General features: G+C 44.0%; 1 protein-coding gene across 2 annotated transcripts in view; it reads right to left on the reverse strand.

Annotated features, from left to right (window-relative positions):
- The window catches only part of PLA2R1 (phospholipase A2 receptor 1), an 81,493-nt gene extending 54,409 nt beyond the window's left edge, over nucleotides 1-27,084 (reverse strand). For both annotated transcript variants that reach the window (XM_065413477.1, XM_065413476.1), the window contains exons 1-4: nucleotides 26,976-27,084; nucleotides 23,130-23,513; nucleotides 19,836-20,003; nucleotides 17,975-18,139 (exon numbers count right to left, since the gene is read on the reverse strand). In XM_065413477.1, the coding sequence (XP_065269549.1) occupies nucleotides 17,975-18,139; nucleotides 19,836-20,003; nucleotides 23,130-23,513; nucleotides 26,976-27,084 (826 nt within the window). The remainder of the gene's footprint in view (nucleotides 1-17,974; nucleotides 18,140-19,835; nucleotides 20,004-23,129; nucleotides 23,514-26,975) is intronic.
- Between the last annotated feature and the right edge of the window lie 330 nt (nucleotides 27,085-27,414).

Below are 27,414 nucleotides of genomic sequence, written 5' to 3' on the forward strand. Positions count from 1 at the left end.
CTGTGCTCTCTTTTTTAAGTTTATTATCCAGCAACACATGCCTAAGACTGCAGTAGTTGTAATTATTTGAACCACCATCAATATTAGACTTAAAGTAGGAACCAGGGGATGCAAGTTCATCTCTTCTGGTACAGCCCACCACGGTGTTTCCACTGCCTGAACAATAGCATCCCAATGATAACAATATAATTGCTCGGCTATTAGTTGGGCAATGGCCACAAACTGCTCTATTTTCCTTTGTATCAAATCAGTGATGTTAATGGACAAGGAATGTACGGGTGCAAAGAGATTGGTCACGAGTGATTCCCATTTGGTGTTGTCTGTCATGACCTCTGTCACATTCTCCTTCATCTTCACACTTGGCCATAGGGCATGGGTCCCAATCTGAGTCAGAGAGGTGAGGTTCAGACAAAATCCATCCAGCGCCCTGTCATGGTTTTGTCTCCACTGAAAAGTTGTGGTATCCCAGAGCACATACTGTGTCCCCAAGCCGTACCACCTCCTTCACTCTCTCTTTAATGACTAGTTGGGCCCAACCTCCCTTGCTTGTGGGAGGTTCATTCGGGCTGAGCACTCACAGCACCAGCTGTGCTTGATTTGTTTACAGCAGACTGTGTTTATTTCATCTACTCATGTTGCCATCTTCACACTGGGATAATGTTGTTTATAGGTCCCATTCTCTATTGTACTGTTAATATATACCATACATACTGTTAACATATACCAATCTTTTAGGATTCCTGGCCTGTCCATCTAGGAATAGCAATCACAATTGTCACAGTTGAATTATTAATTTCATGTTGTGCCCAAGATCCAGGACCTTTTAGCCTCGCAAATTGCAAATTTTCCTTCCCGATATTCTTAAATCCCGTATCCATTAGTGTGGTTCAGATAAGTGTGCTGTTTAACATTCACCCCATTTTATTTCTTCTATTCCCTCCATTAGATGCATACCAAGTTTGGTACCATATGCGGCACACAATATTCAATGAATCAATCACAGTATTCACAGATATATTAATCCATTTTAAAGTTTGTGCAACGGAGTGCATTTTACTAATACTTAATACCTCCTGCTGCAAGGTTAAAGTACTAATCCCTCCTCCCTTTTTAATGCTCAACCTAAACTATCAGTTAGCAAGTTAATCTTAAGGTTCAATTCCTTGATATCGGCATAATTCCATAGAGAGACCCCAACTCCAGTGCTACACATATGGTGCCACTGTGTCCCTTTTGGCTGTACGATTTTTGTGTCCTTCTTGGAATATGCCTCCCACCGGATCCTCCCATAATCAAATGTGTGCCCTGATATTACTGGTAAACTATTTTTTTTTTACATGGGGCTGGGCAGGTTCCAGTCAACCTGTGTTTTGTACAGTCTAAAATATACCTAGTACCACTGTTTCATGAGCGAGGTATATAAAAATACCATTTTCTAGCTATGGAGCGGTTATTGGATAAAATAGAGGGGGGAAGTTGAGCCCTGTGGAGGGAGAACAGTGTGGATATGCATAGGAGTCTGTGGGACCATGGGCTCACTGTTTCGAACCACCCTCCACCAAACCAGTGAAAAAGAATTGATGATAATGTCAACTATCCATCTGGGTCCAATGTCAGTACAATTAGCGTATATAAGCACACCCACAGTTCTGAAATTCTAGTGCATGCCATAGTTCCCTAAGTACATATCAACCACCTGGACTTCATTAGCCATCTTGACGTTCCGGACCCACAAGAACTGGAGTCAGAGTCCCGGCAGCTGCAGATTTTTGTCAGTCAGAATTCGTATGCCCTGTAGGTAGCCAGATAGCAGGCCCCCTGACACCTACACATGGCAAGGTAAATCACCTCTCGTCACTATGATCTTAAGCACGGTGCCAGAGGGGTTTACCACAAGACCAGATGAACATTCATCTTCTGAGGCACGTCAACATCTTTGGCTTTCTGCTTGGATAGGAGTGATCTGAACAGCTGTAAAAATTCACCACAGATCTAATGCCACACCAAACCACAAGAGTGTGCCCAATGTTGGAAGCCACCACCACTGCATGGCTGCAGATCTGCAAGACAAAAAGGGAAGAAACCATTTCTAGATTCTCTCTTTTACTGAACTTTGTGAATTTTGAGCTGGCTTGCATGAACTCAACTCTGCCCTTTACTTCCCAGGTCTACCAACTATACAGAGGGTCCAAGGTGATCCAATATCACACATGGACCATACCTCTTTGCCTTTGGGAAAGTGTAGTAGGGAGCTAGATCGTGGATCATGAATTTAGATCCTACTTGATGTTCAGTTAGATCTCCTTTTGCATCGAACCATGCCTTGGCCTTCTGTACTTCTGCCTCATTGGTTACCACCATGCTTTTTTAGACCTGTAAAATTTGCATCTGCCAGTCCCGTACCCAGGCTTCTGATAGAGCTACTGTAGCCAGATGGGCTGGAACTGGGTTAATCCCATCCTCCCACAGTGTCTTTTGTCTTCCCATCAAGACCTTGTAGGGGCAAAAGCCTGTGGATCTCCACTCCCTAGCTCTGATATGCATTAGTACCAGTGGTAACATTTCATCCCAATTGCTGCCTGTAGCATTAACCCTTTCCTGAGTTCAGATTTTATGGTTCTGTTCATTCACTCAACCTGTCCTGGTGCTGCTGGATGACATGGGAATGTGGAACTTCCGACTGATGTCCAGCACAGTGCACACTTCTTTGACAACAGACCCCACAAAGCTGCTCCCATTGACTAAGACAATCACTTTAGACACCCTTGTCTGCAGGACAAATTGTACACCAGTTGTTTTGCTGTAGTTAGGGCAGTCATATTCTTGGTGGGGAAGGCCTCAATCTAATCAGAAAAAGCACCAACAACCACTAGCACATATTTATTACCTCTTGGGCTTAAGGGTAATTCCCCAGTATAGTCCATTTGAATTCTTTCCCATGGACCTCTGGGTGCCTGTCTCATAAGAGCTCCCCTATGATTTCTGTTAGCTGGTTGTGTCTGGCATAGATTAGGCAGGCATCAAGATGCTCCTTTAGGTCCCTTTCCCATTTGGGCCACAACCTCCATCTTTGCCAACCTATTTCTGGCCTCTGCCAGTTTGGGGTGGCCACCCACACTGGACCCACGCACCCATAATAGCAGATCTTTTCACATATTCTGTGGTACCACCCATACCAAACCATTTTCTGATTTTACACCTAAGAGTCCCTGCTCTATTACTAAATCCTGACCTGCTACCTTCACTTCCTTGCAGCATGCATGCTCCCAAAGTGATCCTAGCTCCAAATCCTGTTTCTGAATGTTTTGTAGCCACACCGCTATAGCTTGTGTTTGTTGCTGGCCTCGAGTGAGCACTGCTACCGGGGTTGCTTCCAAAGCGGTCTCCCATGGCCAAGGTGACCCAGTAACTGCTGCATCCTTGAATGCTAGGTTGGCTGCCTGATTCCCTTTCACCAATGACCTTTTTTTCCTGTGCACCTCAATTTTAACCAAAATCAGCCAGCATTTGCCACATACTACTGAATTTGATCTCTCCTCCATCAGTAGCCCAGTACTTCTTCTGAGCCCACCAGGCTAACATTCATACAGCTCCCATGAACACCCAATCTGAGTCCAGAACTATGGTAAGTTTAGAGAGATCCCTTTTCTTCCATCAACACACTGATAACTGCTGCCACGTCTGCATACTGAGCCGATTTACTGCCATTTATATTGTAAAGTGTTTATAATTATTCCATCCCTCAGTTTTACTGCTGCCAGACCTCCTTTCCTCTGTCCTTATGCAGATAGATGGCAGTATGTACATCAAACCTCCTCTTGAACTCTGCCAGCATAAAGTTATTTAAAAAGATTGGATACCCAGTGCTAGAGGGGCTGACCTCACACTCATGTAGCATCCCTCCTATGCAAATTCCTGCAATCCAGTCCTTTGGTTCCATAAGCTGGACAGCCTCCACATTTTCTCCTTGCAAAGCCAGAGTCCATTTCTGAATTCTTTCATTGCTCACTTGCCCAGCTGATACGTTTCCTCCTAGAACTACCTTAAGGGGAGTATGCTGGCTGACTATAAACATGTTTTGGCTTCCCACCAAGCTTTTGTGCTTGATAATAGCCCAGTATGCTGCCAACATGATTTTCTCACACCAGTTATACTTTAGTTCCACACCCTGCAGCAGTCGGGAGGCAAATGCCACCGGCTGATCCTGATCTCCATATTTCTGCATGAACACAACCCCTATACTGTTTGGAGTTAGACTTTTTAATGCACCCAGTGTTACTCTCATCCGGACTAGTCAGTACCAGAGCGCCCCCAAAAGCCTATTTGGCTCAGCCACTGTTTCAGTGTGCTCTTCCTGCCAATCCCAATGAGGTGCCATTACCAATTCATATAATGGACTTGCTGGGGAGAAAACTCCCTGCAAAATCCTGTTATTCCAAGAAAAAGATTGTAGAGCCGGTTTGTCTGTGGAGATGGGCAGTTTGGAGATTAACTCTGCTCTCTGGTGGTCTATGTTTTGCCTTTCCTCATCTATTGACACTCCCAAGAAAGTCACCTCTTTCCTTGCCAGCTGTACTATTTCCACTATTCACTTTTAATCCTGACCACTGCAGACACTGCAAAGCCTCAAACAAATCCTGTTTATGTTCCTCTTCCGTAGGGGACTGAATCAGTATTTCATCAATGTACTGGATGAGTCTGTCTGGCTGAGGGAAGTCCCAGAGTCCATGCTCACATGAAGCAGTGTAAATGGTGGGGGAATCTTTGTACCCCTGGGGCAGTACAGTACATGCATATTATATGCCCTCCCCCATGTAAAAGCCATCCTGTACTGACACTCTGGGACTAGGGGGAGGGACCAGAACCCATTACTAATGTTCAGCACAAAAAACCACTTCATTCTATGAGAGATTTTTGCAGTCATCTCAGGATAAGCCATCACTAAAGCAGCCACAGATTTTGCCCTATAGTTTATGCTCCTATAGTTTACGGTCAAGCTCCATCCCCCTCCTGGCTTCTGCGCTGGCCAGGCTGTGGAATTACACACTGAGGACATTGGCTTTATCACACCTTGCTCTAACAATGCCTCCACTATCTCCTGAATTGGACTGAAGGGACTCCTTAGGTACTGGATATTGACTCTGGGGTGGTGGACTTGGCCCATACCTCTGAAAAGGTCTCCATTAGTTGGGGTACCCAAGCAGGTGTGTCCTGTTCATATCATAGAGCAATTTCTTATGCATTGGGCATGACACCTCCTTCCACATTCCCCCAAAGCACCATATTAGTCAAATCCACCACTAATTTCATTTCCACTAACACACGAATCCCTAGAATTTCTTCTTGTGAATTTACTACCATGTCACAATCTCCATGTTCCTATTATAATTGGTTCCTTTTCCCTAATCTGAACTGGACAAGTTACTCCAGTAACTTCCTGAATCTCCCTTCCTCTGTCCCTTTTGGCAAGTGCCCTGTCATGGTTATTGCTACCCCACTGTCTAGTAACATGTCCTCTTCCACTCCCACTATAGTGATGTTTACCATGGGGCATGCCAGCCATCCTGTAAAAGGGGTGCTACGAGAGACAGCTGGGGTGCAAGGGTCTGGCAGCCCTATTGGGAGCTCACTGGGTGAGGCTGCTCACCAGACTGGCTACCTTGCAGAGCTTTCAATCTCTTCACTTCCTCTCCAGTTCCTCCTCCTCATTCTTAAGCTGTCAGAATGGCACCCAGGGTCTTCCGTGTTCCTGATCTACTTGTCCCTTTCCCCAGAGTCCCTTGCCCCTAGGGCTGGATTCCACTTGGAAAATCTTGGCTTCTGCCACCAACACTGTGGATTTATATGTAGCCCCCACCAGTGCTCTCCTCTGGACAACAGACTGTCCAACTTAGAAGGATTAAGGTCAAATTGTAAAACACAGTCCTTGCATTCCAGTGACAGCACAACTAGCAACATTTCAATGTGTAAAAAGCAACAGAGGGTCCTGTGGCACCTTTAAGACTAACAGAAGTATTGGGAGCATAAGCTTTCGTGGGTAAGAACCTCACTTCTTCAGATGCAGAAGTCTTGCATCTGAAGAAGTGAGGTTCTTACCCACGAAAGCTTATGCTCCCAATACTTCTGTTAGTCTTAAAGGTGCCACAGGACCCTCTGTTGCTTTTTACAGATTCAGACTAACACGGCTACCCCTCTGATACTTGTCATTTCAATGTGTGTTCTCTCTCCTGTAGCTAGTAAATTATGCATATTAGGCTTCTGTAGATTCCATCACTCAAGGAGGCAATCTGCTAGTTCACTCAGACCCTCCTTCAGGAAGAACTTCATATTAAACACCTCTGCTTGAGCTGATCTTAAATTGTAAAACACCCATGCCAACTCTGCCCCTAAAACTGAATCCTCCAGGGTATGCTCTATGACCCATGTCCATAAACTTCCCAAAGATTTCTGCAATACCTTCTCCCAATCCTGCATAGTTAAGTGGTTCATATCTTTCAAGGCCATTCCTTTAAAAAACCACTGAGTATACCTATTCCAATCATCCCTCTACTGCACAAGCACGTCCCATAGCTACACTGCAAATTGGGAAAACCCTGCTGGGTCCCGTCTCCCATCATGCTGGCACTGTCACAACTAGTCCCGTAAATTTGCTACTTGTTCCATGAGCTGGTCTTGTTCCTCCTTAATGCCTCACAGCTTTCATTCTTCTCCAAACATGTCTTGTTGGATTGTATTGCATGTACCTTGTATATTTCTTTCTGTTCCTCCAGCCATTTCTTTCCTTTTCCAATTTGTGGACTTGAATCTTTAAGTCCTTCAGTTGTTTATCCAAGGCTCGGATTCCCAATATTAAGCCTTGTAACAAAGTCTTTTGCTTGTCTGTTTTACATTTCTTATCCAGCACTAAGTGTTGGAGTTCCTTTTCCACCCAGTTCCAGTCTCCCCCAAACACATCTCTGGGGAGTTCATAGGGGCCTCTTTTGGACACAACCCACCCCTCCAGTGCCCTGGCAACTTCTTCAAATTTAAACCCTTCTAATGCCATTGCAAACCTTGACACATACAATAAACTATACATTACCTGCTCCAGACGAATGGATCCAGGTTGAGGCATGACACCACTATGTTGGGATTCCCTCTGAGACTTCTTTCCATTTGGCTTTCCAAGAATTCTGTTCAACTCCAGACTGTGTCCCTCAGGTATCTTTACTTGGCATACAGCAACACTACGCTGAATTGATCAGATTCAAATGCAGTGGGGATGGATGCAGGGTACATAACAGCTCCAAAGTTACACAGAAAGCCTCTCCCTTTATATACATTACATATCTCATGGCATTTACTATACAGTGCATCACACGTTTTTGGATTGGCTTGGTTACTTTGCAAGAAGCAATTGCTGTGCAGCATATCCTGTCCATGTGCGACCTCCTCTTTACCACCTCTCTACATTCCTACCTTATCTTGTTCATCATTATTTTGCTTGTAGTAAATGGTCCTTCCTCTTATCTTGGCTGGTCCAGACATTTTGTCTTTTTAGCCTAATGATCTGTTTACCTCCAAAGTCTATCTTCAAGAAATGGGGCCTCCTTCCATGTGTTAATCACTCATGTCAGGCCAAGCCTCAGCTACAACAACAGGATAAAACTGATATTTGTAGAGAGGGGAAGTATCAGGATTCAGAGCAGTCTTTAGAGCACAAAACTAGAAGCCCGATTCTGCAACCCTTTACCTATACTTATATTCTTTAGTCAAACTAGAAATCCCATTGACTTCAAGGGTTTCAGGATCAGGCTCTAAGGGAAGATCACAAACAAAGGCTTATTTAAGAGACCCTTTCCACAAGCAGGAAAACAAATATATCAAAGACAAAGAAGTGTTTTCTGTTTATGAAGAGAGTGTCATTCCCCCATACCCGATATTTACTTAAAACCTGCAAAACCTTCTGGTCAACCCAATCCAGTTAGTACAGGTACCGCAGAATAAATAGATTTTGACACAGGGAAGAAGGTAGTTATAGCTTGCAATTAAAAGGCTCTCACATTGTATTTGTGAAATTCTCCAGGGAAAATGAACACACCTGTAACTTCCTGTAATGGGGGCACTCATCTCTTGAGTGCTGGGTGTGAAACTGCAGTCCTTTTCTCACTCCAGGCACCCCCCGCAGTCTGCCAACCAACCTTGGCAGGTCTTCAGCAGCTTGTCCCTCCGGCCAAGTCATTAAATGTAAATGAAGCCTTTCTGCAGTACCAAAGTGTACAATAACTAACAGTCTATTTGCTCTCGCTAGGGTCTTGAGCCCCAGCTCTGGGCCCATTAAATTTGGCTCCAAAACAAGGCCTATCCCTTTCTTGGGATTTACACCACTTTACCTGTGGCTCTTAGGGGAACCTAGGCTCACCCACTACTCCGGGTTCTAACCCAAGAATCCTATAAACAGCAGCCATGTACTACTTACTCCAATCTATGGCTGCTATTTTCCTGGGTCTCTTCCTAGTACCGGGCCCCTTTTATCTCCAGCCCTATTTCAGGGCCAGCATCCTCTGGTTCTCTCTCTCTTCTTCACTCCGTTGGTCCCAACTAGGAACTGACGTGTTAAAGACACTGCAGTGTATTTTTTTCTAAGCCTGCTGGTCTCTGATTAGCTGCTTCTGTGAGGTTTCTCTAGGCAGGCCTGGAAGACCCACCTTTGCTGTTCCTTTCCTGTTACTTCACTGCTTCCTGGGGTGGCATGTAGTAGGACTGTGGGGTCTCCCTTAGTGAGCTGCAGAGGCCAGATACACCCCATCACATACCTTCCCCTGCAGAAGGGAGTTGGGGTGGTGGTTCTGTCTGAGGGTAATAACATTCCCTCTTGTCCAGGATTCGCCCTGCTTCCTCAGGGTCTTCTCTCCCAGACCTCTCTGCCTGGAAAACATGTTCAATTTAGGCTCCCTGGGAGTTCCCCTGCTCTGGAGTCAACATACATCAAAAGGTGGGTTTGACCAGTTACCCTTTAACTATGTTCTCTAGCCAGGGGACACTTTTTGTTTAGCTATTACAAGGAAGTCAGCCAGGTTCTTGCCAATACCCTTATCTTCCTCAGAGAAACATGAAGTGGCGAAAGCCTGGAGTTCCCCCATTATAGGTATCCCATACAGTGCACATAGTCCTCAACAGTCCATGGCATGCTGTAATTTATGATGTGCCGAGCGTTCAGCTAGTTGAAGCCCTTTTTCATCTCTAGAGTGGTTAACAGCATTGGGATTTCACTAGAAAGAAACTTTTCTGCTGTGGCCTCCTGAGCTTGAGAGGAATCTCCCTGGGTGCACCTGCATGTACAACCTTCAGAGATAAGGCTCTCGCAAGCTACATTTAGATCACTTTCAGAGTTTCCAAAAACCAGGGATTGCACTGTTTTGCTCACTGCTTGTAGTATCTGGCTTAGTAACACCTGCTTTTGTTCTTTCTGTACCAATGCTATTTTATGGTTGAAATTCAGTATATCGGGATCACCTTTATCTTCCTTTTTCCTCTAGCTATAGCTCTTCTTTTTAGCAGGGGTCCAGTTGTGGCTTTGGCTTGCAGCTTCATTGTGATCTCATATCATTAGGTCTATAGCAGGGCAGCTCCTAATTACAACTGGCTCATGTCCCTCCTGGCTCAATCCAAGTTCCTGTTGTAGTGGTTGCACCCTGCACGATTCCAACTCTTTTCAAAGGATGGGCTACCTCAGCCTTCAGGCTTTCTCACTCTTTATCTTTAACCTGCTAGACTTCAACCCTGACTGGACCTAAAGCAAATTATGGAGCTAAGTCAGCAACTTCTGCAGCAAACACTGCTGTTCCCCAGTCTCTTTTTCAATTATGAGATGGGTCCTGTTCCCACTGCACTGCTTGGGCTAAGATCTGGTCCCTTGAGGAGCGCATCTCTTTGAGTTCCTACACGGCCTTGACCTTTTAGACCTGTAGGACGTTGAGTTGAGCCATGACTTCCTGTTTGACCCCATCACCTGCAGTGACCCTATCTTCTACTTTTCTCCACTTCAGTAGGGGTTGGGTAGCTGTAAAGGCTACTGCCATTATTGGAGCCTCTACAGTCGACAGAGGCTTGGTACTGGCAGCTGTTGATACTAAGTCCTTCACTGGGCGGTGAATCCATATCCTCACACCATTTTCCTGGCTGCTCAAATCCTTACCCCGCTCCTTGTGCGGATGTAAGCTTCCTGGTCAACTATCACCCTGCTTTCCACTTCAAGTCCATACTTGTGTTTTTAATCATACCTCTCTGCCTTCTCCTGGACCATCATCCTCTGTCCTCTCAATTCCTCAAATTTGTTTCAGAAAGTGGTTGCTGGCTCAGATGGATTCTCGTAGCTGAGCGCTGAAGTCATCCCATTGTCCTATGAGCATCTCCTTCTTGCTCCGTTGTTGCTGCAGCTTGCAGTACTAAATTCTGATCTTGCAGACTCATCTGATGTGCTTCCAAGATCTGTATCTGGTCCCAGAGGGCTTGTAGAACTACCTTGTGTTGGTAGCTGGTCCTACATCTTGGAGATATTCTGCAAAACTCTGTAAATCCTGATGTAACTTCATGTTACAAAGTTTGCACAGATGTCAGCACCAAATCTTTGCTCTACCAGATCACCTCAATCTTGGCTCCACTGTCAATGTAAAGAGTTTTCTTCTCCATCTGTTGTTGCCTGCAACTCTTTTGATTCTCCTTTAACTCCTCCGTGAGCTTGTCTAGCTGTTCTTGGAGCTGGGAGGTCTTAGTCTGCTTCACTACCTGCAGACTTTGCAGTTGCTCCTTTAGCAGCCTCTTTAATTCATCTCCCATTTTAGACCCATCTCCATGAGTAGCTGCTTGACTGAGGAGGGACTGGTGTCTGGATCCTGACATTGGGCTGGATCTCTCAGTCACTTCTGAAGCTTGTTTGCTCTCTTCTATTCCAGCTGCAGCAGTTGCTTCAAATTCTTTTGCATGGTACTGTATTGTCCATCCACAGTGTCTTGACTGGTTGATGGCTTCTGTCAACTAGTTCCCTGTTCCCCTTAGCTGTCTGGTGGCCATCAGCCTGGCATTTCTTGGACTCTGAATCCCATAGCTGTTTTAGCAGCACTACCTTCGCCTCTAAAGCAGCGAGGGGAGATCTGATTTAGACACTGTGACGGGTTGGATCACAGAAACCCCCTTGGGAGCTGCCACCCAATGTGCAAAGACTACCCCTGCTTCTGTTTTCCCTGCCAGCTCAGGATTTCAGCACCCAGTCTTGCTGAGCCAGACACTCCAGTCTGCTCTAACAAAGACTCAGGGTCTGAATCACTTGTCCCAAAGCTGCAAGTTTACCTGAAAACCAGCTCACAGGAGTGTGCTTGTTTTTAGCACTCAGATGCCCAACTCCCAATGGGGTCTAAACCCGATAAATCCGTTTTACCCTGCATAAAGTTTATGCAGGGCAAACTCATAAATTGTTCGCCCTCTATAACACTGATAGAGAGATATGCACAGTTGTTTGCTCCCCCAGGTATTAATACATACTCTGAGTATATTACTAAATAAAAAGTGATTTTATTAAATACAGACAGTAGGATTTAAGTGGTTCAAAGTAGTAACAGACAGAACAAAGTAAGTCACAAGCAAAATAAAATAAAATGCGCAAATCTATGCCTAATCAAACTAAATACAGATAATCTCACCCTCAGAGATGCTTCAGTAAGTTTTTCTCAGATTGGACACCTTCCAGGCCTGGGCACAATTCTTTCCCCTGGTACAGCTTTTGTTCCAGCTTAGGTGTTATCTAGGGGATTCTCCATGATGGCTCCTCTCTCTCTCTCCCAGTTCTCTTCCACCCCTTTATATATCTTTTGCATAAGGCGGGAACCCTTTGTTCCTCTGGGTTCCCACCCCCTCCCCTCACTGGAAAAGCACCAGGTTAAAGATGGATTCCAGTTCAGGTGACATGATCACATGTCACTGCAAGACTTCATTACTCACTTGCCAGCACACACATATACAGGGAGACTCACAGGTAAACAGCCATCTGCAGACAATGGGAGTCATCAAGATTCCAAACCATCATTAATGGCCCACACTTTACATAATTACAATAGGCCCTCAGAGTTACATTTTATATTTCTAGTTTTAGATACAAGAGTGGTACATTTCTACAAATAGGATGATCACACTCAGTAGCTTATGAGCTTTGTAATGATACCTTACAAGAGACCTTTTGCACAAAGCATATCCCATTTGCATTATAGTCACTTATTATCAATTTTTTTATAAAACTATCCCAGTTACATTATATTCACTTATGATCATGTTTTTATAAAACCATGTAGACTGCACAACGTCACACCCTCCTCCTGAACTTACTGCCAGAGACTTGGACACTGACCATGGCGGAGGCAGTATACCTAAAATTCGTTTTTGGGCTCCCCTACTGGGCAGACACTCCTGTGTCCCCCAAAAGGGAAAGAGACCCTGACCCAGCTGTAGGCTCACAGCTACCAGCTATGAGGGACCTTTCGCTGGCCAGCAAAATCCCCCCCCTTTCACTTAGGTTGGGTTTGCTTTCAGCTAGAGTCCTTGGGGTTTGTTCCCACCGCAGCAGTCACCAGGACCCCAACTTCCAGCTCCAGGATACATGTCTCTGTGCACCTCTTCCACTCCATTACAGCCAGGTTATGCTTCTGGGTCTTACTTGCTTTGTCTCTTAAGTCCAGGCTGGTGGGCAGCCTTTTCTTTTTCCAGGTCAGCCTTTTTCCAGGCAAATTGTACATCAATTTCCATTTGTTTTCCCTTGAGACCATCACTTGATGAGCTGGGATACCACAGAGAACACCCTCCTGCCAGAACAGGCACCCCTCCCCTCCTGTCTTGCTAGGTTAGACACTCCAGTCAGCTTTAGCACAGACAGAGGTTGGGCCACACCCATCTGCAGTTCACTGAAACTGAGATGTACTCAGCTCAGGGGCTTCTTAGTTAACAGAGACATTTCCAGCGCCCATTGTTCAGTCTTTCTGGGCAATTTGCAACTTGTGTAGTTTTAGCTTCTTTTGATCTTCATTCTTACTTATTTTGCTTCCTTTTCTGTCCCTAATTCCCTTTCCCGAAATAAGCAAACAGAAAATAACAAACCAGTAACCACTTTGTCTGTTCTTCAGCCACCACACTTAAAACTCACTTAAAATCACTACCAGTATCTCAAAGCAATCAGCTGTGCACAGATCCTGCTCGACTACGCCACTGTGACGGGTTGGATCACAGAAACCCCCTTGGGAGCTGCCACCCAATGTGCAAAGACTACCCCTGCTTCTGTTTTCCCTGCCAGCTCAGGATTTCAGCACCCAGTCTTGCTGAGCCAGACACTCCAGTCTGCTCTAACAAAGACTCAGGGTCTGAATCACTTGTCCCAAAGCTGCAAGTTTACCTGAAAACCAGCTCACAGGAGTGTGCTTGTTTTTAGCACTCAGATGCCCAACTCCCAATGGGGTCTAAACCCGATAAATCCGTTTTACCCTGCATAAAGTTTATGCAGGGCAAACTCATAAATTGTTCGCCCTCTATAACACTGATAGAGAGATATGCACAGTTGTTTGCTCCCCCAGGTATTAATACATACTCTGAGTATATTACTAAATAAAAAGTGATTTTATTAAATACAGACAGTAGGATTTAAGTGGTTCAAAGTAGTAACAGACAGAACAAAGTAAGTCACAAGCAAAATAAAATAAAATGCGCAAATCTATGCCTAATCAAACTAAATACAGATAATCTCACCCTCAGAGATGCTTCAGTAAGTTTTTCTCAGACTGGACACCTTCCAGGCCTGGGCACAATTCTTTCCCCTGGTACAGCTTTTGTTCCAGCTTAGGTGTTATCTAGGGGATTCTCCATGATGGCTCCTCTCTCTCTCCCAGTTCTCTTCCACCCCTTTATATATCTTTTGCATAAGGCGGGAACCCTTTGTTCCTCTGGGTTCCCACCCCCTCCCCTCACTGGAAAAGCACCAGGTTAAAGATGGATTCCAGTTCAGGTGACATGATCACATGTCACTGCAAGACTTCATTACTCACTTGCCAGCACACACATATACAGGGAGACTCACAGGTAAACAGCCATCTGCAGACAATGGGAGTCATCAAGATTCCAAACCATCATTAATGGCCCACACTTTACATAATTACAATAGGCCCTCAGAGTTACATTTTATATTTCTAGTTTTAGATACAAGAGTGGTACATTTCTACAAATAGGATGATCACACTCAGTAGCTTATGAGCTTTGTAATGATACCTTACAAGAGACCTTTTGCACAAAGCATATCCCATTTGCATTATAGTCACTTATTATCAATTTTTTTATAAAACTATCCCAGTTACATTATATTCACTTATGATCATGTTTTTATAAAACCATGTAGACTGCACAACGTCACAGACACCATCATACCTCATCTCAGCCTAGACTGTATAATTGTTTCCTAAACGGATCATCCCAAGTTGTGCTATGGCTTTGACTGTCTTCAATTCAAACTATCCCAATCTCAGAGCTCTGTTTTCCTTCTAAAATAGGGGTTCCCTGGTCCTGTGTATTGGCCACCACCATGATTGGTCCCTCCTGGTAAGGCTGTGTTGGGCCCTTGTAACCTTTTTCAGGTGACCTGTTAAACGACTGGAGTATTTTAAACATCTGTCTACACACCCTTAACTGTTGGCTTCTTGAGCACTACCCTATGCTTTCTGCTGAGGAAGACCCTGTTAAGAATATAAGACATACTGGGTCAGACAAAGATCCATTTAGCCCAGCATCCTGTCTTCCGACCAGTGGCCAATGACAGATGCTTCAGAGGTAATGAACAGATCAGGTAATATCAAGTGATCCATCTCCTGTCACCCATTCCCAGCTTCTGGCAAACCAAGGCTAGGGACACTTCAGAGCATGGGATTGTATCCCTGACCATGTTGGCTAACAGCCATTGATGGATCTATCCTACATGAACTTATCAAATTCTTTTTTTAAACCAGTTATGCTTCTGGCATTCACAACATCCCCTGGCAATGTGTTCCACAGGCTGACCTTGCATTGTGTGAAGAAGTACTTATCTTTGTTTTAAACCTGTTGCCTATTAATTTCATTGGGTGACCCATGGCTCTTGTGTTATGTGAAGGCGTAAATAACACTCCTCTATTTACTTTCTCCACACAATTCATGATTTTATAGACCTCCACTATATCCCACCTTCATTGTCCCTTTTCTAAGATGAGCAGTCCCAGTCTTTTTAATCTCTCCCTCTGGGAGAGATTCCATGCCCTTCTCTGTACTTTTTCCAATTCCAATATATCTTGTTTGCGATGGGGCAACCCGAACTGTATGCAGTATTCACTATGCGGGCATACAATGGGGATTACTATAGTGGCATTATGGTATTTTCTGTCTTATTATCTATCCCTTTCCCAATGGCTCATAACATTGTTAGCTTTTTGACTGCCACTGCACACCGAGCAGATGTTTTCGGAGAATTATTCACGATCACACCAAGATTTTTCTTGAGTGGTGACATAATTTAGACCCCATCCTTTGTGTGTACAGTTGGGATTACGTTTTCCAGTGTGCATTACTTTGCATTTATCAACATTGAATTTCATCTGCCAATGTGTTGCCCCTTACCCAGTTTTGGGAGATCCCTTTGTAATTCTTCACAGTCAGCTTTGGACTTAACTATCCTGAGTAATCTTGTACTGTCTGCAAAATTTGCCACCTCCTCTATTTATCCTTTTCCAGATCACTTATGAATATGTTGAACTGCACAGGTCACAGTACAGATCCTTGGGGGATCCCACTATTTACCTCCCTCCTCTGTGAAAACTGACCATTAATTCATACCCATGTTTCCTATCCTTTACCCAGTTACTGATCCATGAGGGGACCTTCCCTCTTATCTCATGACTGCTTACTTTGCTTAAGAGCCTTTGGTGTAGGACTTTATAAAAGGTTTTCTGAAAATCCAAGCACGCTATCTCGACTGGATCACCCTTGTACACATAGTTGTTGAACCCCTCAAAGAATTCTAATAGCTTGGTGAGCCATGATTTCCCTTCACAAAAGCCATGCTGACTCTTTCCCAACAAATCATGTTCATCTATGTGTCTGATAATTCTATTCTTTAATATAGTTTCAACCAACTTATTTCCCTGGTACTGAAGTTAGGTTTACTGGCCTGAAATTACCAGGATCCCCTCTGGAACCTTTTACAAAAATTGGTGTCAAATTAGCTATCCTCCAGTCATCTGGTACAGAAGCTGATTTTAAGTGATAGGTTACATACCACACTTCGTAGTTCTGCAATTTCATATTTGAGTTCTTTCAGAACTCTTGGGGGAACTCCATCTGGTTCTCATGACTTATTACACTTTAATTTATGAATTTGTTTCAAAACCTCCTCTATTGACACCTCTGTCAATGTGGGACAGTCCTTCGAATTTGTCATCTAAACAGAATGGTGCAAGTGTGGGAATCTCCCTCATGTCTTCTGCAGTGAAGACCATCTGCAGATCTGAGATATCAGACATCTCATACTTGATGCAGTTAAATGCTTACCCCTGTCTCTTCATCCTACCTTGATGGGATAGGGATTTGAATCCCACTTCTGGCACAAAGTTGTAACCAGGGCATTCACTGCCTGATCACCTCCTAGTAGCTAGGTGTGGTAATGCAGTCCTTTTCTCACCTCTGGCACCCCCTGAAGGCTGCAGTTGACTTTGGCAGGTCTTCAGGGGCTTGGCCCTCCAGCCAGGTCACAAAGTCCAAAGAAGCCCTTTCTGGGGTATTAAAGAATCCAATAACAAACAGTCTATTTGCCCTCGCTAGGGTCTTCAGCCCTGGCTGCTATAGATTCAGCCCTTTGTTTGGGGTCCAAAACAAGGCCGGTCCTCTACTTGGGGTTTACACCACTTTATTTGTGGCTGTTAGGGGAACCTGGGCTCACCCACTACTCTGGGTTCCAACTCAGGGACCCAATGAACAGAAGCCACGTACTACTTACTCCAATCTGTCACTGCCATTTCCCTGGGCCTCTTCCTACTGGGCCCCTTTTATCTTCAACCTTATCTCAGGCCCAGTTCCCTCAGGTTCTTCTCTACCTCCAGGCAAGAGAGGAGCACCCTTTTTCACTCCTCTGGTCTCAGCCAGGAACTGACCTGCTAAGGTCCTGCAGCTTCTTTTAGTTAAGGCTACCAGGCTCTGATTCGCTGCTTCCATGAGGTTTCTCTATGTAGTCCTGGAGGACCCACCTTTACTGTTCCTTTCCTGTCACTTCACTGCTTCCCGGGTTGGGATGTATAGGACTTCAGAGCTACCCGTATGGAGCTACAAAGGCCAGATACACCTCAGCACACTTCCAAAAAGGCTTCAATTTCAAGAATGGAATAATAAGCCTTATGGTAAACCATTTGGAAGGGGAAAATAAAATAAAATAACTACATCCTGGAGTAACATATACATAAACCTTGGACTTTGTTTGTTAAGCCCGTAGCTTACTTGCACTCAGATTTAAACATTTTTATTACTGGAACAAATGGTGTGGAAAGGCCCTGAAAACAGAAGTGGGTAAGAAAAGAGGTGTATATGCTAGATATTGGTGGCTATGTTGCAGCATCTCTTTGCAAATCTATGGAAACCCTTCTGCATGAATACACTGGTTGGGGCTCCACAGATCTAAGTAATGAATAGCCACTCTATACAGCCTGCTCCTCAGGCAACCTGGCTGAAATATCCCAAAGCTGTAAAGTTTTGATCTAGACTTGGGTCTGAACTTCTCCATAGTCTGGGGATGTTGGGTCCAGCTTTTGGTTGGGGCCCATTTCTACTAAACAGCAGTATTTGACACATGGGATGAAATCCTGGCCCTTCTGAAATGAATAGAACTGCCCAGCTAAACAAGCAAAATATATATTTAAGTAAGTTTTAACATAACTACACATCTACTCACCACTTATATACTTCTGTTCTGCCATGTCTGCAATACTCAGCAAATCTCCTCCTTGTGTCTGACAGGCAACACGTGCCTCATTCCAAGAAAGAATAGAAAAAAGATTGAACTGGTAGCAAATTTGGGTGTCAGGGTTCTTCTCCCAAAAAATATCACTCCCAGGCTCTGTGTGAAAATCAGTTAAAAATAACATGATGCAACAAAACAATTACAGAGAACACTATAATATAACAATCTAGTTAATGTTGAACACAACATGGAAATGCTATTGAAGCATGAGTTTGAACTCATTTTCAATGTTTAGTGTTAAAAGCACACAAGGAAATAGGATGCTATGTGAATTTTAAAAGTTTAAAAATTTTCACCAATGTAAATGAACTGTTCAGCTTTTCACAAAGTTAGTGAGTATTAGGGGGAAGGTCCTCACCTGGTTTAAATTGTCATAGCTTCACTGCAGTCAGAGCTATGACAATTTGCACCAGCTCCTAGAAGCTTAATGGTGAAACTAACTCACAGTGAATTTTGTAGGAACAGGGCGAACCCCGATCCCCACAGCCAGAGGGGAAAGGCAGTTACATTTCCCCTTACCCAGTGTCCAAGAGGACACTCTGTTAAGGGATGAACACATTATGAACAATTAATGAAGGCAAAGCTGGTAGTACTGCTTATTAAGATTTCCTGACATTTCCCCATTATAAAACCCTGTTTTTAGTTGCTTATAACTTTGCTGAACTCTAACTATTTGGGCTGCAATCTTCCACCTTGCTTGTCTGTCTCAGGCAGAATTTTTTTGGTGGAAATTTGCTCAAAATAGCTCCGCTGTTTCCGAGAACATAGGTAGGGGAAAATATGTTCATCTACCAATGTTAAGAAATTCTGGAGACCTTTTCCTTCAAAACGCTATAGTGTCCCCATGCTTTGGAGTGGGGACTTGAAATTTAGCAGTGGGTGGTCTTGGGTCTCATGATGTGTCTTTTACTATCTGTGATGGGGCAGCTGCTCCACACTATCAGAAAGGGAGTTAAAAGCAGCCCTAGGGAGGGTGCACCGGAGGCAGCCAATTAGAAAAGGTCTGAGGGGAGCAGCCAATCATGGCCCGGCAGGCTCATATAAGAAGGGCTGCAGGGCAGAGCAGGAGGAGTCACTCCCTGGAGCTTGAGAAGGAAGGTAGACTGGCTGCCTTGCAGGCTGAGGGCAGCAAGCACCCTGGACATAGCAGTGCTGGAGGCTGAGGCCCTGAGGCTAGGGCAAAGAGGGTGCTGGGGCCACGGGGAAGTGGCCCAGGGAGATCCGCAGAGGAGTTGCAGGGGATGCAGTAATTGGCTGCTATCTACAGGGTCCCTCCCACCCTGCTCCTCGCCACTGGGGAAGTGGCTAAACAGTAGACTGCACTTGCCATGGAAGGAAGTGGCTGGACAGTGGATTGTAGCTCCCCCGGAAGGGGGGAGAACCGAGTGCCAAATACTGAGCCTGTTAAAGGCAGTGTGGGACCAAAAGGAGCTTAAAAAGGTGTGCTGTAGTCAAAAACAGTAGAGGCCCTGTACCGAATGAATCATCATCCACCTGCATGCTGTGGAGAAAGTCTCCATAGATCATCTGGATGGGTGATCTGGTAAAAGGGCAAGGGTACAGTCAGTGGAGGTCAGTGGACATCCCTTGTATTCATATTTTGCTCTAGGGATCTGGGTCTCAGAGATAAGCATAAAGAATTATAGTAATGGCTATAATTTTTTGAAGAAACATCCATACTAACAGAATGGCAATGATCTTGCAATTCATAAAACAACCTGCTCTCCTTGAACTAGTGTATGACATCAGACAAACTTTTATTTACAAAACAGAGAAGAAAGGCAGTACATACCAGCATTTGGGCAAAACCCCCATTTTTCATCTCGTTCATACTGACTTGTTGTGGCACACCAGTAAAATTCCCTGCTCTCTCTGGTGCATTCGTAGTACCATTTGTTCTTATATTTAAATGGAAAAATACAAGGGAGACCAAGAGAATTTCCCAGCAGGGTATATGTTTCTACAATAAATAAAATAAAAGGAAATGGAAAAATCTGTATCAGTCAAATAGTAGTTTCTTTTCTACTTTTTTTTTTAAACTTGATATCACAGCAATGCTGTTATTAAGACTATAGCAGCATACCCTACATCAGCAGAAGTTTATTTTTTTAAAATTACAGTCAACCTAAGATTTTCAGGCAATTTTTCAAAACTGTGACCCTGATTTACTACTATAAAAATGTATATGCAAAAAGTAATTATGCATACAAAATCTACATTTGAGACTAATTGCACATAGAAATGTCCATGCAATTTGCCTGATCTGCATGCACAAGTCCTTTTAGATACATTTTCAAGAGCAGGGCTTTGAACATCATATCCTTCTTTGTACATATTCAATGCCAAACAAACCCCAAGAGTTTTATGGTTTTCTACTGTTCTTGAATTTTCCATGTTTATTCCTCTCTTCTATAGTTCCTTGACGCTAGAATTTTAATAAGTGTATTTTACCAAAGGGAAAAAAATATATTTTACAGTGTGAATGGTAACAATCTGACTTTGGGGAAGAGTAACCAATGCTATTTGAATTCACTGTATCTTTGGTTAATGCCTTTACAAAACAATCTAGATTTTTTCCTACTATATTTTCATTAACAAAATATGGAAAAAATTAAGTACATCTGAAAGCTGCAAAGAAGCTTTACCTCACTAAATAATGTATTAACTTCATAGTATTGCCCTTCAGCATAGGGGCATTTTTAGAGCACCATAATTGTTTTTAGCATGAAACTACTATTTGTGAAAGGTGCTGGACTGATAGCCTGGAGATCCAAGTCCTCTGTCTACAGCTCAGGCACAGCATACAGAGTTTTAGTTTCCCAGAGCTGATGGCAGTCTGTCTCAATAAGGGTGGGAGAGTAGTTTATTCACTATGAATCTCGGTCAAAGCCCAACAACGTTAACGGACAGTGTGAGACACATGGGAGATAGCTGTATTATTTTTATGAATATTATACATACCTCATTCTATTTGATTACTATCATGCTATCAGTCCTGAGTGATTTTTTGCACATCAGCACAAACCCAAAATCAATGGCTGTAAGTAGCCAATCACTGGTATTTAAACGATATAGGTGTCAATACCTTTGAAGATTTATCCTCATCATGCTCCGATCAGCAGGCTGGCTTAGCAACCCCCAGAGGGTGGGGGAATCCAAGTGGGGGAAAATGAAGCAAAGGATTTGGGATGGATTAAAGCCTCAGCCCTGAACCTCAGAGGGACACAGAAGGAGGTAGTGATTGCTGAGAAGACACTGATCCTCCTCTCCCAGATGTTGGAGTACAGGGATGAGTCAGGCCTACCTAAATCTTGAGATGAATGCTAAGCTTAAGTAAGACAATGTTTGTTTAGGCCTTTTTGTTGTTTTAAACCTTTTCTCTCTGATTGCTATGTTTCTATAGGTGAATAAATACTATTTTGTTTTAATGAAGCTGTTCTAACTCACTGCATTTTTATGCTGCTTACAGCTCCCAACAGGACATCTATCTCAGGGGCCAAACCTAGTTGGACCTGCTGAGCAAACATGGTTGGAAAAGTGGGATGCTGTAATCTGGAGAATCAGCCTAACAGTGGGGTGAATTGCAGGAGAGAAGTGCAGGTGCTGGCCCTGTCACTTGAAGGGGGTCCTCATGGAGAGACTGAGTGAGGGGTCAAATGTACAGCTCATGCTGGAAATGTGACAGTGAAACAATTTTATCTCTGTATCTTCATTTCTTTTTTTATGAATGTTAACATATTTGGATGCTTGTATTGTCTGTAAATATGGAAACCTATACTCTTTAGTTTATATGCAACACCCACCACTTAGCCAAAACACCAGATCAAAATACCCCTAAACTTTAAGTGTTTGAAATCTGAGCCTGGATCCTGAAATTTGCTCTTGGTCCCTTTCTCTATAATAGGATAAACCAAAGTACCAATCTCCATACCCCAGTGTTTCAGGTGTTCAAAATCCAGACCTTGAGGTTGCCAGTCCTCATATTGCTACACTGTATTGTGACCTCTGGTCAATTTTGTATCTTACAGACAGGAGCCTATACCTTCACTAACTCACTCTCATTGCACTGGGGAGGTGAGGCCACTACTGCTGAGCTTGGTGGGGGCAATGGGGTGGCTCTACTATTCTATTCAGGGGTCTGCCCTACTCAGAACAAAGAGGCACCTGGAAACTGCAGACAGCTGCTAGTGCTTCCACATGCTCAGAAATGTTCCTGTGCTGCCTGCAGTTCCCACTTTGGTAGCTGTGCTATAGAGGAGTGAAACTACAGGCTCATGGGTGAACAGAGATTGCCACTTCCCTGGGAGGACAGCTGATGGAGCCTGAAAGGTAGGAGGAATAGGGTCTACGGTTGGTTGGAGGAGGGCACTGGAATCTGCAGGGGTGATGAAGGCTGCTGGAGCCTTCAGGGGTTGGGGAAGGGATCATGTGGCAGCTTGCTTGGGCTACGAAGAAGGAGCTTCTGGAGCCTGCCAGGGAGCAACGGGGTGCGACTGGAATTACCAAGAAGAGGGCAGACTGCAATTTACACAGGGAAAGGAAAGAAACTGGGGAAGGGAGTGCTGAGTACTTAGGAAAGGTGAACGGGGGTCAGAGAAGGAGAGAATGCTGGCCCAGGGGTTAAGAGAGGGAAATATGGAGTCCATGTCAGGGGGAAGTTAGAGAAATTCCCTCCTGATATTTGTGCACACATATTGTGTGTTTGAGCTTGACTTTTTCCTCTTGAAACATAATACATGCACTGAAATGGAGGGCGAGGGAGGGAATGATGGGATCTGTGAAGACTTTGAAAGTCAACACCAGACTCAAAGTACATCATGCTTTTTTAAAAATCAAATCTGATGATTATTTGTAGTTTGCCTGAGGATTTTTAAAATCATAGGGCTTGTAATATTGGGATCCTGATCCACTTTGTGATGCTTTATAATACTGTAAAAAAAAAAAACAAACACACACCCTAATTTTAAGACTCAGCATGATACAGGTCAGGAATGATAATGAAATTGATAAGTTATGTCTCACCTTGCTTCAGAGAAACTGTACAAAATTCTAATGGCAATGTGGATGGAGACTGTTTTATTTTTACCTTGAAATGGACGTTCACAAAGATCTTCATCATAGGACATGTACTGCTTCCACTCGTGATTAGTGATTCTTTTTGCCACAATGTGTTTGCCATTTTCAGCTGCTAGTTTGTATTGTGATGCACCAACCAACAGCTTTCCCTTACAGTTCCACCATAATGAATGCTGAGCAGAATCACATTCTAACAGGCTTAATGGTTGCTCTTCATTACTGATGTTCAGTCCTAGACAAGTGCTTCTGCCTATGTTGAAAAGATGACGTTTCGATACCCATTTCCACAACATATATTTGGAAAGTTGATTGCAGTCTTCAAGAACAAGTCTAAATGTATCTGCTTTAATGCACAGATTGAGATGTTCACTTTGGATGATAAACATCCCTTTGTCTGGGGAAAAAAGAAGTTTCAGTTTATGATACTTTTTTGCAGATTATTATACGTTATGCAGGACCAGGGCCTTAGTTTTGACCATTTGAATTAAAACATGCTTAGCTTTTACAAAGAACTTTGAAATTATCTTTCAAATTACATGTAAAATATTAAAAACAACAGGTACTCCAAAGACAAGAAGACTGTTCCAAGTTGGTGGTGGCATAAAAAAAAAATGCATTAAGCTCTCAGCAATCTTTCACAGCCCAATGCAAATAATCCCACCCTTTTATTTAAGGCTAGTACTTCTGAACTCACTCTTTCTTGTTTTTGTTTAAGTATTCAGCATTGTGACACCTATTTTATGTTATATAAAATGTTAACTACATAGGCCGAGACTTTCAAGAACAATCAGTAATTTTTATTCTCGGTTGAGACATGCTCAGCACTTTCTAAAAATCAGGCCTGTTCAATATAGCTCAAGCTGGCCACCCAAATAACGAGGCACCCAAAATCATTAGTCACAAAATCTTGGCCATAGAGAATTCATAGAATCATGGAAATGTAGAGCTAAAAGGGACTCCGAGAGGTCATCTAGTCCATCCCCCCTGCGCTGAGGCAGGACCAAGTAAACCTACACCAGGGGCAGGCAACCTATGGCATGCGTGCCAAAGACGGCATGTGATCTGATTTTCAGTGGCACTCACACTGCCCGGATCCTGGCCACCAGTCCGGGGGGCTCTGCATTTTAATTTAATTTTAAATGAAGCTTCTTAAACATTTTAAAAACCTTATTTAATTTACATACAACAATAGTTTATTTATATATTACAGACTTATAGAAAGAGATCTTCTAAAAACGTTAAAATGTATTACTGGCAAGCGAAACCTTAAATTAGAGTGAATAAATGAAGACTTGGCACCCCACTTCTGAACGGTTGCCGACCCCTGACCTACACCATCCCTGATAGGTGTTTGTACAACCTGTTCTTAAAAACCTCTAATGATGGGGATTCCACAACCTCCCTTGGAAGCCTATTCAACTATAACCATAGTTAAGCTCTGGAAAGATTTTCCTAAAATCTAACCTAAATCTCCTTTGTTGTAGATTAAGCCCATTATTTCTTGTGTTCCCTTCAGCGAACATGGACAACAAAGAACAGTTAGAGGTTCTGCAAGTTTGCAAGCGTCAATGAGAAGAGTCGAATCATAGGACTGGAAGAAACCTTGAGAGGTCTCATGGCAGGACTAAGTATTATCTAGAGTCTAGACCATCCTTGACAGAAGTTTGTCTAACCTACTCTTAAAAATCTCCAGTGATGGATATTCCACAACCTCCCTAGGGCAATTTATTTCAGTGCTTAACCACCCTGACAGGAAGTTTTTCCTAATGTCCAACTTAAACTGCCCTTGTTGCAATTTAAGCTCATTGAGGATAGGACAAAAAGCAAAGGTTAAGGAGAACAATTTTTCTCCCTCATCCTTGTAACAGAATGATGTTTGCTTGTTTTGCAACAGAGTTACACTGTTAACTCCCAGATCTCTTTCTGCAGTAGTCCTTCCTAAGCAGTCATTTCCCATTTTGTAAGTGTGCAACTGATTGTTCTGTCCTAAGTGAAGTACTTTGCATTTGTCCTTATTGAATTTCATCCTATTTACTCCAGACCATTTCTGCAGTTTGTCATGTTCATTTTGAATTTTAATCCTATCCTCCAAAGAACTTGCAACCCCTCCCAGCTTCGTATCATCTGCAAACTTTGTAAGTGTACTCTCTATGCCATTATCTAAATCATTGATAAAGATATTGAACAGAACCGGACCCAGAACTGATCCATGTGGGACCCCACTTGATATGCCCTTCAAACATAAATGTCAACTGCTTTAGAATTGCTGGCTTTTCTCTATCCAATATAGGGAGATGGGCAAGCCTAGTACAGGAAAAACATACTGTGAATAAAACAACATGCTTAGGTCATCATTCTATGCCAAAAAAAAAAAAAAAAGTCAGATTGCAAGGGGTAAAAGGCCAACAGCTGTCAGCACTCTCAGTTCCTGTTTACTATGTTCAACACTGCAAGAGGGCACCTTCACTTCCCACAAAAGGCAGTGGGAAACTTCTCATGCTGGTAATGAGAGTGTTTTACTCCCCTCAGCAGCAGCAGATGGGAGAGTAGTAGGGAGTTGCTCGGAATAGGGAGAACTTCACTGTCCTCTGACAAGACATTGGGAAGGAGAGCAATGGTGAAAACCTGATGGGATGACTACAGTCTGTTCTCCCAGGATAAAAGGCAGCCATTGAGGTGGGAGAGGGGATCTTTGTTTTCCTCCCACCAAGGGTCCGTCTTCACTGCAGAATTAACCAGGGCTCTTACTTGGGAGTTGTCTCTAACTCCCTTCCTGTCCACACACAAAACGTTTATCTCAGTGTGATGGTACTTTCAACCCAGACTAGCTGGCCTATCCTGGAGGTGTAGCCAGAATGTGAGGCTTTCACTCAGGCTGGTAACACACTCACTCTGCAGTGAGGACCCAGGCTAGATCACTTAGTTCTCTACTCCCTTCCCACAATTCCCCTATGTGCCCACAATTCACTGGGAAAGAATCATACGGCAGCTCAGTTTACTGCAGCACAGAGAACCATGGGATTTGCCCCCCAAAGTCCTAATGCCGCACACCAGTCAGGCTCTGTAGTGTGGCTGCTCACATCTCAGGTAGGTTCACCCTGGTGCGAACACCCGAACACTTAACTCTGCAGTAAAGACATGTCAAAAGACAGAGAAGAGAGGCCGGGAAGCTATCAGAAGGGTAAATAGAGATGTGCATTCCCCTCCCCAAAAGCAGAGGAAAGAAGAGCAGATCTTCACCCTTCTGCCTTCTGGCAGGTAGGAGAACCTAGCATGGAGGAATCCTTATGCTTCTCACCAAACATATAATTGCTGGGGTGGGGAAAGGAACATCTTCACTCCCCTCCCTAAAGTTCAGTACAGAGCCCTGAGGAGAGTGGGCTTCCCTCAGGGGAATGGGGACAGCACCACTATCCTCCCCTAGGACAGAGTATAGAGGACATGGGGGAAGCTGGCACGGTGGCAGTGGGGGTGGTGAAACTTTTCTCCAGAACAGGAAGGAAGAAGCAGAGAGGAGTCACCAGAAGAGGAGAGGGATCTGGTTTGAAAAACGGAGAGCATTTCCTAGTGTAACCTGGTGATTATGTTCACTTCCCAAACAAAAGCCAGAGTCCCATGCTGCTGCCAAAGAGCTGCACATGTAAACATGCTGTCAGTGTGAACACATCCCCCAAACAGGCTGAGTGCAGTCTACAACTGCAGGACAGAACAGGAGGAAAACAAAAAGGAAAAGGAAAACTGCAGGAGAGAACAGGAGGAGGAAAAGGAAAAAGCAACAACATTAAGCCCAGGGCTGTTCACAGCAGCTGCCTTTCGCACTAGTTGCTCAACATGGGTGGCTCATTGCTTCACTTACTCAAAAAGTAGGGCACTTGGTCTTGACTCAAAGCTGCATCGTCTTCAGCCAAACTGCAGCAAACTAGCAGCATGGAACAAACCAGGAGTTGGATCTGCACACACAGCATTTCTGCCGAATAACAGCTCCTGGCAAACACTTTCCTATGGACTCAGTCGATGCAAGAATACCACACTTTTCAGGGAGAGGGCGATCCAGGATATGCAGCTGTTTCCCGGACCACCACAGCCACTCTGACTCCTCCTGGATTGATGAGGGGGGAGGGACATGCAAACCCCCACCTCCACTAACAGCAACTGCTTTCTGAACAAGGGGGAGGGACATGTCCCGCCAGCCCCCGCCTAAGGAAGGGAAATGCAGGAACCCCACCCTGTTAATTTGTTTCTGCCTAGAGGAGGGACATGCAGCACCGACTCCCTCCAACCCCTGCTTGGGGAAG

Source organism: Emys orbicularis, chromosome 11, assembly GCF_028017835.1.
Source record: "Emys orbicularis isolate rEmyOrb1 chromosome 11, rEmyOrb1.hap1, whole genome shotgun sequence".
In the NCBI taxonomy this organism is placed as follows: Eukaryota; Metazoa; Chordata; order Testudines; family Emydidae; genus Emys; species Emys orbicularis.